This window comes from Papaver somniferum, chromosome 4, assembly GCF_003573695.1.
Source record: "Papaver somniferum cultivar HN1 chromosome 4, ASM357369v1, whole genome shotgun sequence".
NCBI lineage: Eukaryota > Viridiplantae > Streptophyta > Magnoliopsida > Ranunculales > Papaveraceae > Papaver > Papaver somniferum.
The window spans coordinates 148,201,478-148,216,376 of record NC_039361.1 but is presented as its reverse complement, the minus strand read 5'-3'; the positions used below and the strand labels follow the sequence as shown (position 1 = coordinate 148,216,376).

The following is a 14,899-nucleotide window of genomic DNA, read 5'->3' as shown; positions in this document are numbered from 1 at the left end:
CACGGTTTCACAAAAAAAAAATCCATGAACAGGTCACCATTTCATAAAAAATCTCATAAACAAAATTTTATCACTGGACACATGTCTATTTCAAAAGAAAAATCTCTCTCAAGCTAGGTATTATTGCTAGTATCTTGAATTAACGATCGAACGAATATACGCTTAATAAAATAAGGGTTTTTCTACAAAACTCACACTCATATATACATGTGTATAAAATTTTAACATGATCAAAGAATGAAAAACTCATGAATAAAGTATTGAACTTCTGGAAAAAAAAACTCACCTGGTCGGTGCCGGCCAAAATATGGCCGGACGGTGGTCGGGCGGCGCCGGCGATCAACAGCTCCGGCGAAAATCTCCCTGCTCTCTCCTTTGCTCGGACGTGAGGATGAAGGTGGTGGTCGGTTGTGGGAAAGAAATAAAAAAAAGGGATTAATTCCCTTTTATATCAAATTTTATTTCCAAAACCTAATTTCACAAGGATTTCCTTATTGGGCCCGACCCGTGAATCTTAAACCGACCAAGGTTACACCATCAAATCAACGGTTCTACACCAATTCATGCTCATTAGACGATGCTCTATCATGCCACTGGGATCTCCGTTCAAGCCGTGGTTCGCTCGCGCGATCAAAAACCCGGTAACATCTTATGTTAAGACTAAGTTCAATTACTTATTTCGTTCATAACTGGAAAATCACCATTCGGTGCTGACTGAAGAACATGACTGTCCCTCACTAAGCAGGGGACTTAATGTAGATGGTGGAGTTTCAACAAGGGTTAAAATCGTAACCATAATTATACATGCTCCTGATCCAACAATCTGATGAGTATTGAGGCTCATGTCTCTCATTGAAGCATGAAAGCTCGATCCATGAAATCTCTGACTGAGAATACTGTATCTCAGAGTATATGTAGATGTATAGTCTCTCAGCTGAGGCAACGACACATCTCATGAATAATGAGTAATTTCAGTAATTACTTTTATATAGAATCGAAAGATTGGACGGCTCTTAAACAGTTTGCCTGCTAGTATAGAGCAATAACGTCTTCAGGATGCATCAAGGTTTTCCCTGACTATATAAAAGAGATATGACGTTTCAACAAGCTCATATCTCTCAATTCTCAGATAATTAATGCTCCTATACAACATGCCTACTAGTATAGAGCCATCAATTAATTGTCTTTAATCGTTAACTGAATATTCAACAATATTCTACGATTCTTCGTAATATTTCGTCACTTCAATTTGTGGTTCTTCCCAGCAGAATTCCACGGTTTAGTGATAAATATTCAACGTGCAGGCATCTGAGCAGCTATCGAGTAAGCGCCGACTAAAACGGTGCAAGTGTACTCAGCAATAATGCACAAACGAGCATCCCAAAACACGAAGGAACGATAAACCTATGCAAAATTGGATGAAAAATAATAATAAAAAAATATTAGAAAAGGCGCTAGGGGACTGGGCTCACCGGTCGTCCAGTCATGCCGTGGCCAGTCCCACGCCTAATTTCATATTTTATCATTGTTTTATTATTTTTCCCTGATCTCATGAAAGTCTTTTCATTTGAGAAAATCTCCTTCGTCTCAAGGAAACTCCCTAATCTCATGGTGTTTCCTCATGTCAAAGAAATAATAAAAATAAGGAAAGGTGTCGTGGGACCGAGCTTGATAGCCGGCCGGCCATGCCCTAGCCGTGGCCGGTCCCACACCTCATGGTTCCTTATTATTTTATTATTTCCCTCATCTCATGAAAATTCTCTGATTTCATGATATTTCCCTAAACTCATGAAAATTATGTAAAATTAGGGAGAAAATGCACGGGACCGGGCTCATTGGCCGGCCGGCCATGCCCTAGCCGTGGCCGGTCCCACACGCTCTTGTCTCATATTTTAATATTATTTGTTTCCCTCATCCCATGGAAACTCCTTCACTTCAAGGAAAATCCTTAGTTTCAACGAACTCCCTGATTTCATGATATTTCCCTAAAGTCATGAAAATAATATAAAATTATGGAAAGTGTCATAGGACCGTGCTCATTGTCCAGCCGGTCATGCCTTAGCCATAGCCGGTCCCACACTTCATGAATCCCTAATTTATTATTATTATTTCCATAATATCATGGAAATTCCTTGATCTCATGAAATTCCTCAGTTTTATGGTTCGCTCATATCAGGGAAAATACATAAAATTGCATAAAATTGGGAAAGGTGTTGCGGGACCGAGCTTGCTAGATGGCCGGCCATGCCCTAGCCGTGGTCAGTCCCACAACTTGCAATTCCCTATTTTATTAATTATTTTTCATCATCTCATGAAGATTCCCCAGTTTCAGCAAAACCCTGAATTCTTCATATTTTCTCAAAATGTTGCTCAAACGCGCACCGGAAAATATCGAAACTCTCAGGACTGAGACGCGGACATTATGGTGACGCGGGCATGTCTCCTTGACCGACCAAGGACAGACCTAGGGCTTGCAAATAGCCGGTCCCACATGTTTTAATAATTTTGACCTAATTTGCACAATTGCTCATATTGGGTCCAAACTCTTCCCAAACAACTGGGAGTTTGCTCAAACGACAACCTGATGGTCCCACGACCACCAGAAGCCGGTCTCATGCCCCCTTGCTCGGTCCCTCATCTCTCCATAATCAGGTTTTACTATCTGACGCTCACACGAGCATTATTTTAATAAATGATTAAACCAGCATTTAATCATCTTTTCACCAACTGGTCTTCAGGATACTTTGGTATTTTGCTCACTTGAGCATCTGGGCGCTACATGGTCGATTCATCATCCCATGCAGCCTGTCCCTCCTTCATTTCATGAATGATTTTCAATAAATCATCAATTTATCATCAATTCAGCAGTTGATCAGAATTAGGGTTTCGAATCCAAGGTTCATAATTCCAGATTCAAACGCTAATAATTTTATGTTGATCCCATGATCAACACCCTAATTAATTATACTTGGTTTAGCTGCCAGTATTTTAAATTTATCTTGGTCCTGTTACCAATGATTTCTCAAACGAGCAACATTTGTTCAAATGAGCAACATCTGCTCACACCAAAGAATATTGGTTCAACCATTAATACTCAACAATTCATCAAATGAGCAACATATGCTCAGATAAGCAATATTTTCTCAGATCAAGGAATATTGGTTCAACTATCAATATTCAACGACTCAGAACAATATTTGTTTACTTTAGCTATCAACATTTATTCGACAATATACCTTTGTCTCAGTAGACATGTTCGATTCATGAGTCTCTGCAAATCACGTTCGACTCAGCAATACAAGGACTCATCGTCCCATAAAGTGAGTAACTGACTCCACAATCACGAGATGTCAATCACGTCACATGGGGGATATTAACTAGGGTTTTGGTCTGGCGGTCTACGGCACGTGTGTTCATACACACGATGAGAATGTGAGCAAGTCGTGCAATCATTTGAAGGAGTTAGCAAAGTAGTGGATGGAAAATCAACCAAGTCTCTGCACAATGAACAACTGGTTTTGACACGATTTTCCACTTCCCCACTCTTTGACTTCAACAACTATCATACTTCATGGGATCAAGGTGTTTTACAATTCCAGCAATATAAAAGGTCTCTGAATCATGAATGAAACAGACAAGAATTTCTCGAAAAAGTTCATACAGACAATCTTTCGTCTACACGAACTCATCGTCTGAGAAATCACTCTCAACTGAGTAAATTCAATAATTCAGAACTTTCTTACGCAGAATACACAACACACCTACAATCTCGATCACTATTGATCTCACACATTTCTCAGCTTCCCTCCTACAGATCAACCCATCCTCTCTTGTGACCGAATTGACTCTGGAACGACCATTGTCTTGGTTTAGGCCGGAGTCCTACAGATTGATCTCTCGAACTTAAAGCACTCCCTTCTTGCAGTGCATCTGTGTGAGGTTGAGCATTTTCTCAGTTCAAGGAGTCTCCTCCGCATGGTCATCTCCTCGATTCTGTAAAAACCAGCAAATCGTTTTTCCCCATCTACAATTGGTTATGCCTGATCTCTTGAAATTTTTCATTTTTGTTATGAATTTGGTCAATTGGTCACATATAGACTCTTGGTTTCTCCCTATCTTTTAATGGACTCTTTGATATAGTCTCACTTTATCTTTTCCCAAATACGAATTATAAGTATGAAGATCTGTTTAATCAAGATTGGTTATCCGAAAACTTCATGTTGTTCCATTCCTAATTGTTTTGTGTGTGTTTTTTTCTTGCAGAAACATTATGAACAAAGAGGGGAAATACACGGCAATGCATTTTTGTTTTACAATTAGTTTTTAATCGAGTCTTATTTTTTACTTAATATACAGATAAACAGATCAACATGGTCATGGTGACTCAATTTACTTAATATACAGACCCTAAGGTTTAACTTTTCGTTATTATCTCAAACAACTTTTGATTGATGGCATTATTGTTGTTATTCTCTCAAACGTATGGTCGCACAAGCGAAAGGTAGGGTATATGAAGACTTCTACCAAAAGCTTGACACATAAGAAGGGGCGAAGGAAATTTACAAGATTGCTCGGTTGCGGGAAAGGAAAAAACGAGACATTACCCAGGTCAAGTGCATTAAAGGTGCAGATGGGCGGGTTTTAGTTGAGGACTGAGTGATTAAAACTCGTTGGAAAGACTATTTTGATGACCTTTTTAATGCGGAAGGTTGTACCCCGACAGTAAAACTGGTGGGTTCCAGTGTTACGATGGACCTATAGGAGGAGGATGTCCCAACCATCCTCGAAAGTGAGGTAAAAGATGCCATCAAAGGTGCCAAGCGTCGGAAGGCACTGGGACCTGATAACATCCCGATGGAGGTATGGAAATGCCTGGAGAGGAAGCAATTACCTGGTTGACAAAACTCTTCAATAGTATTTGCCGGTCGAACAGGATGCCTGATGAGTGACGAAGAAGCGTCATTGTTCCGATCTTCAAAAACAAAGGGGATATACAAAATTGTTCAAACTACAGGGGCATCAAACTTATGGGCCACACGATGAAACTGTGGGAACGCACCATCGAACGTCGGCTACGAGGGAAAACTACCGTCACAAACAATCAATTTGGGTTTATGCCGGGGAGATCAACTACCGAAGCGATTTTCCTGGCTAGACAACTAATGGAGCGCTATCGGGAACGAATGCAAAATCAGCACATGGTATTCATAGACCTTGAGAAGGATTATGACAGAGTCCCACGGGAGGTAATGTGGTGGGAACTCGAACAAAAGATGGTACTACCAAAATATATATCCCTTATTAAGGATATATATGAGGGAGATGTCACTGGAGTCCGAACGTGTGACGGGCTCTCGGACGACTTCCCTATCAAGATAGGACTACACCAAGGGTCGGCCTTGAGTCCGTACTTATTTGTGTTGGTATTGGACCAAGCCACGAAGGACATACAGGGAGAAATACCTTGGTGTATGATCTTTGCAGATGATGTCGCCCTCATTGGGGAATCAAAGCAAGATGCAGAACACAAGCTGGAATGGTGGCGACAGACACTGGAATCGAAGGGCTTCAGACTCAGCAGAACCAAGACTGAATATCTGAAATACGACTTCGACGAAACTGGAACGGACAAGGGAGAACTGTTGTTAGATGGTCAGATCGTACCAAAGAAAGAGTCATTCCGTTATTTGGGATCTACGATCCAGAGTAACGGAGATATAGATGAGGACATCCGACACAGAATTAACTCAGGATGGGCCAAATGGAGACTTGACCGTAAGGTACCGACTAAACTGAAGGGAAAGTTCTAAAAAACGGTAATCCGACCTGCACTTCTATACGAGGCGGAGTGTTGGGCGACTAAAAGCCCACACATCTTAAAGCTACATATGGCGGAAATGAGGATGCTGAGATGGTCTTGTGGGATGACAAGACACGATAAGATCCGGAATGATTTTATTCATGAGAAGCTTGGGGTAGCATCGATGGAGAAGATACTCACGCAGCACCGGCTGCGTTGGTTTGGGCATCTCGAGCGGAGACCGCCTGAGGCCTCGGTACGTTTAGGACGCATTGGACGAGCCGAAGGCAGAATGAAGAAACGAGGACGACCGAAATTAACTTGGGATGTATGTATAAAACGGGACCTGAAGGACCGAGGCTTGGAGAGAGAGTTGGCGCTCGACAGAGCAGCGTGGAGGGCAGCGATCCACGTAAAAGAGGTATGTACATGAGGTACGTGACCGGACCCTTCTTTACCTTATATACCTTTGATTATTCGTTTCAAGCTTTATCTCTTAGTAGGACTGTGCAACCCGCGAACTAGTAAACCGTCATGGCAGAATTGTGAAAGGGGACATCCCTCAGTAGCTCTGCAGCTCGCAGGATCGTGAAGGGGAATAATCACCACGTAGCCCTGCAGCCGGGACATGGAATACGTGGCCTCATCACCTACATGGTCACGAATAAGTAATCCCACGGAAGTGATGGGACACTACCCCTGTGTCGAAAACGAACAAGACACGAAAGCTGTCAAGGATTACTCTTACCTTCGGGTAAGTTGTGTCTCGACCAACAGACAGCCGGTGTAAAAACTTCGTCGCACCCTTGGGGATACGGTCTTTACGAGACAGTATCCCTGCTCGACCCGGTACTTGCTACTGGAAAAGAGATTTGGTTTTGGTTTTGGTGCTATACAGACATGAGGATTAACATTAGGGTATATTTAGCTAGGCACGAGAATATGAAAGGCTAAGATTGCCATCCTCGTTTCAGTATTATCTGATTTCCACAACTCGGATGGGTAGGCATGATCTTGCAATATGTAAGGAACTTTTATCCGCCTCTGTGTATTGATTAACATTCAATTTTCAATTTTTTCTTGCGCAACGAACCCTATGAATGATTAACATTCATTTTTTAATTTCTTTCTTGCGCAACGATGTTCAAACCCAAAGCTAGAAGAAATTTCCAATGAAACCCTATGAATGATCAAACTTCCAACCTGTTTTTGATTTATTTGGAACTTAAATAAAACTCTCATCTACGTATTTCATGGCATCTCTCGATATATTGAAAACACCATCAGTTCCACCAATCACACGGCTGCTATATTTGGTCACTCTGGCTCCGCCATTGAAACGAATGTCATATGCTTAGTAGTTGACATAATTCTGCAATCACAGGTAGGCTCTTACCCTGGACCTCCCATAGATATTTATATATCTTCGATCAACAACCCACCTGTTTGTACTATAAATGCTTAATATATGTAGCCTGTTTGCTTACTACGTCCATTGTTATTATCACATAAAATGAAATAGGCCTAGGTCATTCCAGCTTTTCGTAAGTTTATGAATGCCGAGGTGATGAGTTTATTACAGCAATAATACACTTTGATAAAGATTATAGTGGTTAAGTGGTACTTGCAAATCGACGTGTATTGACGATAACAACCATAATATACTTGCAAACAACTGATCTCTTTTTGATTGGATTTACCCTCTCACCAGGTAACTAAAACAGTTGTTGATTTAGAAAACTTTTTATATCCACTTTCCTAACTAAGTAGGTTTTTAATGGCGGGTTTGCTACGTATCCAAGTCGGAATCTCCATGATGGTTTGATATCATAATGTTGTGAGGAAATGTGATGGTTTTATTGTGTTTTTTTTCTTTTTCTTTTCCAGATTGCATTTAATATGTGTTTTATTGAGCCTCCCAGATGCTATCATTAGTTTGAACTTTTAGAACTAGGGAGTCACGTGTTTTCCCAAACTTGGGGGTAGCGCATTTCATTTTATGAGTAACACATACTTATAGACCTTGAAAATCAAAATGTCTATTTCTTTGTACCTGGAAAGGGAAATTTTTCAAAGGACAACTTGACATTATTTTTATGAAGGTTATTATTGGCGTCACGCTCTTTTAGAGGGGTTTCATTTGGATTCTTAGCGTCCAAAAAAGTGGTTATGGCTTCATTTAGGTATAAAATGTCTAGAATACCCTTTAATTGAAATAAAAACATAAAAACCTAATCTTTTCTAATCTAATTTTAGAAAAAAAATGCTCATCTTCCTTCCTTCATCTTTCAGTTTTTAAAGAACTTACGTCCAGGTTTTGATTAATCCAAACCGGTTTACGTCTGGGTTCCCTTAGTTTCAAGCGTAGAATTGAATTTACGTCTAGGTTTATCTTATAGGCTAACCTAGACGTAATTGTTCCTGTATCTCTAGAGAGGAAAGCTCAGATTGGAATACGTCTAGGTTTTTTGAAGCTATTTTCCAGACGTAAGCTAGTACGTCTAGGTTCGTGAATTGTTTTCCCAGACGTAATTTTCTACGTCTAGGTTTATCTTATAGGCTAACTAGACGTAATTGTTCCTATATCTTTTGAGAGGAAAGCTCAGATTGGAATAGTCTAGGTTTTTTGAAGCTATTTTCCAAACGTAAGCCTGTACGTCTAGGTTCGTGTCTTGTTTTCCCAGACGTAATTTGATACGTACAGTTTCGTGAAGTTTTTTTCTGGACGTAATTGTGTACGTCAGGGTTTTTGACGTATTTTCCCCAGACGTAATTAATCCTGAATCCTCTAAATTTTTTAATTAAATTAGAAAATCCATCTTCTTAATTTTGAATTTTGAATTAAATTTTTTAAATTACAAATATATAACAAAATCCATCTTCTTAATTTTGATTAGACAATAATTAAACTAGAGTAAAATTAACTAAATAAGGGTTGTTTGGTCATTACAAAATTATTTGAGATAAAGAGTTTTTGATATTACTTATGATTAACCCGTTTTTGTCTTATTAGGTGAAGCCCCTCTAAAAGAGTGTGACGCCCCAATAATAACCTTCATTTTTATAGGGTTTAATGTATTTTACGTAGCCCAAAAATTTTCATACTCTCCTGTGATACATGAATTTTTTGTTTTCTGACCTTTGAAAACTTTCTGATGCAGATGTAGTTGGTTTCTTAAAGACAGTCACCAGGTGCTTCAAAGGTCTGGTGGGCAATCATGCCGAATGCGCGAGATCACGATTGAAAATCTCGCGTGAACGCACTTTGACTTTACAAATAATGAATCCTTTAGTGCCAGTGCATAATCAAGTTCTTTTTTCCTGCCACAGGGGAACAACTATGAAAATTGTTTTATGGGGTTCTGCCGCCAACCAAGTAGGGAATGACCCAATTGATTGCGACTCCACCCCCAGTCCTGTGTTGGTTGCCATCCGCTCCACTTTTTTTAATAACTACCAAGGTATCCTAAGGGACATGTTAATTAACTAATCCTAATTTTTTTTCAGGTTGTTTACCTACTTCATTATAAACAAGATCTCTAATTCTAAAGCATGCCAATTCTGGACGAATCACCTTATCTTCGACAAATGCCACCAAAGTCTACACGGATGCAGACATACCCGAAGTCGTTAAAATGCGAGAAAGGTTATCAAATGCCTCCTTAATATCATCTCCGTTTTCTACTAATCCTACTCCGTTATCACTATTTGTGTTTGGGGCTCATTCATTAATCATTGTATGATATGCAGGTGCCCCTATGATAGACCACCCCGCCATATTACAGTACCGACTAAGAAAGGAAAATTACCTATACATTTCAATCCTGACAACAGGAAAACGATATCGCAGCTGCTCTCTGCCAAATGGGATCCTTCCTGCCAGATAGTTTTCCCATTCCCAGAATACCTAAGTTCAGACAAGTAAATGAGTAAGTTGAAAACTGTGCGAACTGTTTCAATTTCATATTGTCTATGTTGTTTTAATCATTAGTTTGTTACGACTTCAGATTAGTAACCGATTTTAATCAATTCATGTGACAACACATCCTGCTCTGTTATTTAAAACTAATATTTTTCTTGGATTTGCGATTTCACACTCTACTCCGTTGCTTTTAATATTGATGTCTTACTGCATAAATGAATTTGAATCTCCCAATTCAGCGGACATCACACATACACGTCGTATATTAAATTAGGTTTAAAAGAAAGCTATATTCCGATGTGTGCATACTTATATAAACCAATACTTCATTTTCGTTTTATGTCGATATATGCAGGCCGCTAACATCCTCATATGTAACGCCACTGCCACCCATGTGCTGATTAAAAATGGTTGGCAATATCTTGCCTGCCATCGGTGTAGCAAGAAGGTTATGGGTGATGATGGAGACCTTTGGTGCACTAAATGTGAAGCCAAAGTTGAACTGCCCATCTCAAGGTAATCACCCAGAAAATAATTTTCAATCATTCTGACACGTCGAAAGCTATCCATAACTTAACCAACGCACGGGTTCGATGGTTCCTTTTCGCATCACAGGTTCATGGTCCGCTTTGAGGTAGAGGACCACCCATGGGTGCATACTTATATATCATAAAATCCATAAAAAGCCGTTTCTTATTTTCATTTATAAATATGTTTGAAAAATTTGTGTAGTCTTTCATCTGAAAAATGAATTTAAGAAAACACAGTAAATCAAGTCTTAAGCGGTAATTTTTACAAAATTAAAAGAGTTCAGTATAGAGTTTAGTAGAGAAATTTAATTATGTATAGACCCAAGTTTACAAAAGCCGCCAACTCCGTGATCACAAATATATAATTATGTCTTATTATTTCCCATTCATCTTTTTTTTTGCTAGGTTTTTTCTCATTCATCCATCAACCTAATGTTACATTCAATTCTTAACATCACAAGATAATGCAAATCTGCGGTGATATCTGGATTCTCGCAGATACTTCAGGGATCTGTTGATTTCCCAATTACTATCAATTCCTTCAACATGAAGCAGAAAACACCAACCAGCTTCACTGTCACCCGCATTAACTTCACTAACCAGCCTGGCCAAGGTGTTTTTGCGACTGTAAAAGTTGAAGGGGATTCAAATACTGTTGATGGACCGCACACAAAGAAACCTCGCCTTGACGAAACAACTGGAATGGAGGATAATAAGGATGAAGCTGCTGAATGAGATGGGCCTCGCCACCGGAATATAATTGAATAAAACATTACATGAATCTTTACTCAGTATTGTTATTTGTTTTCTGATTTTTTTTGTTTGAATCCCATGTTTCGCAGTTTACTTACAGTCTTGATGATAGTTATGCTCTATTATCAGGTTCTGCATTTCAGCGCTAGGTCTTTTGTTATAAAAGTTTCGGAACCTTAATTGTCCTCACAGCAAGACGGTACATTATATAACGATGGCTTAATACTGCATCTCTTGCACTGCAATACAAATCTCTGGGTTAGTGAATTTTTTTGGCACAATTTTCCATCCAAAACATTTATAGTCTCTTTTCATTCAAAATGTACAAACTACAAGAGAATTGAGGAGACCTACAATTCGTAGCTTGCAATTGCTCTCCTCCCGTGTAAAATCTCGGCTGCCACCTAACTATATGCTAAATATGTATGGACTCCCCTATGAATTTTGATTGACCGCTTGAAGTTTTATAGAATCAAAATTAAAATGAAAACATTTTCAGACTAAAATGAGATCAATTTAATACCAACAAACTCCATCGTTATCACCCACACTACCAATGACTAGGCCTTCTAGAAATTGAACACAGAAAATTTCATTAAAGAAAACACACAACTATATGACTTGGGCGATACAAACCAGAAGATAACAGAAAGAAGAAGCCAGACGTGGTGCGATAGCAAAGCACCTCAGAATATAACGGCGTGAAATAGCCCGTGCCGTACCCGGCACGGGTGATTCCCTAGTCCACCACATAACACAACATACATATCCTATTTTATCTGCATTGACTGATTCCAAAAATTGTTAGCAGTAAACATACCGGATAACCAATTATGAAGATTTATATTTATATGAATACCAACCAGAGTGTGATCAAGAGCAAACCAGAGTCTCTGAAAAATAGGACAGTCAATAAACAAATGTTGACAAGATTCAACATGATCCTTACATAGAGGACAAACTTCATCAATATTATTAACTACTCTATGCAGCTTATCTCTTGTAGTCATGCATGATTTCTCCATATGAGATGTAGAATTTGAGGTTTCCTTGGGAAATTGGGAATATTGAAGTTCTACTCCCCTTGAGATTCCTGCAGTAAGAGGTTATAAGCAGATTTTACAGTAAAATAACCATTCCTAGTTCCCATCCATCTAACCTGGTCGTTACCTATCACTGGTAATCTAATTCTCAGAATTTGCTCAACCATGTCATTGGGCAGAGTTCGGTTCCGGAGTTAGAATTTGTTGGTCACAGATAATATAAAGGTATAAAAGTCTGTCCTTGACGGACACCAGGCAGGCACTGTCTAAATAGAAATTTTGTTAGGAACAGATGCACAACACGAGTTTGAATTTAATTACCAAATTTGAAATGATTCAAAAAGATCTTTCAATATTCTTTCAAGTCAAAATCCTAAACTTGGGGACTAATGAACAACCCAGAAACCGTGTTTTCTCTTTTGAGAAAATAAAGTGGAATTAATGGGTTTTATCCCTAGGGTTTATATAGTATATTACAGTACCATCAAAGAAACAAAATATCAGGCAGGGAGGAATATATTATTTTCTTTGCTAGTTAATGATCATGGAATGTTCTACAAAGTTATGCAATATCATGAAAGGGTGGAAACCATTTTTTGTAATGATACTAGTTCAATTGAGTTTTACTGGGATGAATGTTTTCTATAGGTTAGCCATTAATGATAATATGAATATGAGTATATTGATCGCTTACAGATCAATCTTTGGTGCTGCTTTTATCATCCCTATTGCTCTGATCAAGGAGAAGTAAGGTACTCTCGTTTTTTTTATTTGACTTATGATTTCACGTGTAAAATAGATTTATTATGATGATTTCTTTGTTTTGTGTATAGAAATGTCAGACCGAAATTGACATGGACCATCCTCTTCCAAGCGTTTTTCTGTGGGTTATTGGGGTAAGCAGCCTATGTATTAGTCTTTTTTGGCTGTTCTTTCAATAATTTAACCAGTTTGTTCTTGCTAATGTATTATGGGGTAGGATCCATTGGCAATGTTGACTGCCATTTGATTTTTTCGGCACTAATTTTTTCTATTTCGATTAATGAGTTTACCTATTATTTTAGGTTAACTATACCTCAGAACCTTTACACAGCAAGTATGAATTTGACATCTGCAACAATTCCTGCTGCCATGGCAAATCTCAGTCCAGCAATGACGTTCATCTTGGCTATTATTTTTCGGTAGGTTTTCGATAAGTCCATACATGCAAGTACATTTATCTTCGATGATATTTTCAACTTATGCTCTTCATTTTTCTTGTAGGCTTGAGGCGTTGAAACTTGGAACAATGGAAGGGAAACTGAAGGTTTTGGGTACAACGATAGGAATAGGGGGTGCAATGCTTGTTACTTTCTATAAAGGAGTTGACGTTCCTATGTGGCAAACCCATTTCTTACATGTTGGCCATCATCAAGGACCTGCGACGGATAGACCAGTATTAGGATCATTACTGGCTATCCTGAGTTATATGGCTTATTCCTCCTGGTTGATTATTCAGGTAAACTGTAGTAATTGTGGATTGATTCCATACCTGTGTTCTTACTCTTTCCGGTTTTTCACTTGAGACAGACTAAGATGAGCCAGAAGTATCCCTGCCAATACTCGTGCACGGCCTTGGTGCTTTCAATGGCGGCGATCCAAGCCGTTGTATTTGCACTATGTACAGAGAGGGACTGGTCACAGTGGAGACTTGGATGTAACATTAGGTTATACACGGCACTTTATGCGGTGCGTATATTTAATCTGTGTGCATTTTCACTCTTCTGACGAGTTAGACTCTAAAGTGACTTTGGGATACATATATCCAGGGAATTGTGCATTCAGGCATGACGACTACATTGATCGCTTGGTGTGTGAACGTGCGAGGGCCGTTATTTGTGTCAATCTTCAACCCTGTAGGGCTTGTTCTCGTAGCTTTTGCTGCTACTATCTTGTTGAACGAGAAATTACACCTTGGAACGTACGTATACAACAGATGTTACTTTCCTTTGGTAATGCATTCCGGTTCTCTTTTTCTTGAGAGATATTTGTTGAACTGAACTTTCGTATTTTGTATGTGCAGTGTGATTGGTAGTGTTTTGATAGCGATTGGATTATACTTTGTACTGTGGGGGAAATCTAAAGAGATGAAGAAAATGATGAAATGCTCTTCGGAATCAGAAGCAATGAAAGTCGTAGTCTCTGCTCATCCTTGAGGGAGATGCCAACGTTAAACATGAAAACTTACTTGATAATTGTTACTATGTAGTAGTGAACTTTAGTTTTCTTATACCTTAGTGCATAAATAAGAATGATTCTTCCCATTTTCATTTTGTTTGTTTGCCTTCAGAATGTTCATAAACTTGCAGGATCTCGAGCTAGTCGCAGTAGTCTTACGGGTTCTGGAATATTTTTTTTTTTTTTTTTTCGATCGTGAAAGGAGAAATTTATCAAGGAGAGGAGAAAAAATGATAGTACAACTAGTTTGAGTTAAACAGAATCAAAAAGAGATACAATCCTAATACAGGAAGTAGAAAGAAAAAACAAATAGAAATTGATGTCAGTGGAACATGCTTTCCCAAGAAAATATGCACTCATCAAGCCTGAAGTTGAAATTCCTTTTGAAGGCAGAGCTCCAAGCCAAGATCAATGCTTTGACCTCCACACTGATTTGAAAATCCGAAAGATACTTTTCTTCAAAGATTCGGTTATTTCGCTCATTCCAGATAGCCCATATAATAGCCGCCGGAACCATGTCCCAAATTTCCTTTGTCGGACCATTAATGTCTTTAAATGACCAAGATTGAGCGAGGTGGATAATTGATGGTGGTGGATTCCAAGGGATATGGTTGGGGAGGATTAGAGACCGTAC

General features: G+C 38.9%; 1 protein-coding gene across 1 annotated transcript; it reads left to right on the top strand.

Annotated features, from left to right (window-relative positions):
* Positions 1 to 12,679: 12,679 nt before the first annotated feature.
* LOC113273266 (WAT1-related protein At1g68170-like) lies at positions 12,680 to 14,243 on the top strand. Its single transcript, XM_026523015.1, has 6 exons — positions 12,680 to 12,795; positions 12,882 to 12,944; positions 13,113 to 13,229; positions 13,312 to 13,546; positions 13,857 to 14,008; positions 14,111 to 14,243. Exons 1-6 carry the CDS (start codon positions 12,680 to 12,682, stop codon positions 14,241 to 14,243), a joined length of 816 nt encoding a protein of 271 aa, XP_026378800.1.
* The last annotated feature ends 656 nt before the right edge of the window (positions 14,244 to 14,899 follow it).

Excerpts from the sequence above, each read along its gene's own strand:
- LOC113273266 (XM_026523015.1), top strand. The coding sequence starts at position 12,680 with ATGAATGTTTTCTATAGGTTAGCCATTAATGATAATATGAATATGAGT. Across the intron at positions 12,945-13,112 it reads TTTTTCTGTGGGTTATTGGG|GTTAACTATACCTCAGAACC; the intron begins GTAAGCAGCCTA and ends CTATTATTTTAG. Across the intron at positions 13,547-13,856 it reads CCTCCTGGTTGATTATTCAG|GGAATTGTGCATTCAGGCAT; the intron begins GTAAACTGTAGT and ends ACATATATCCAG.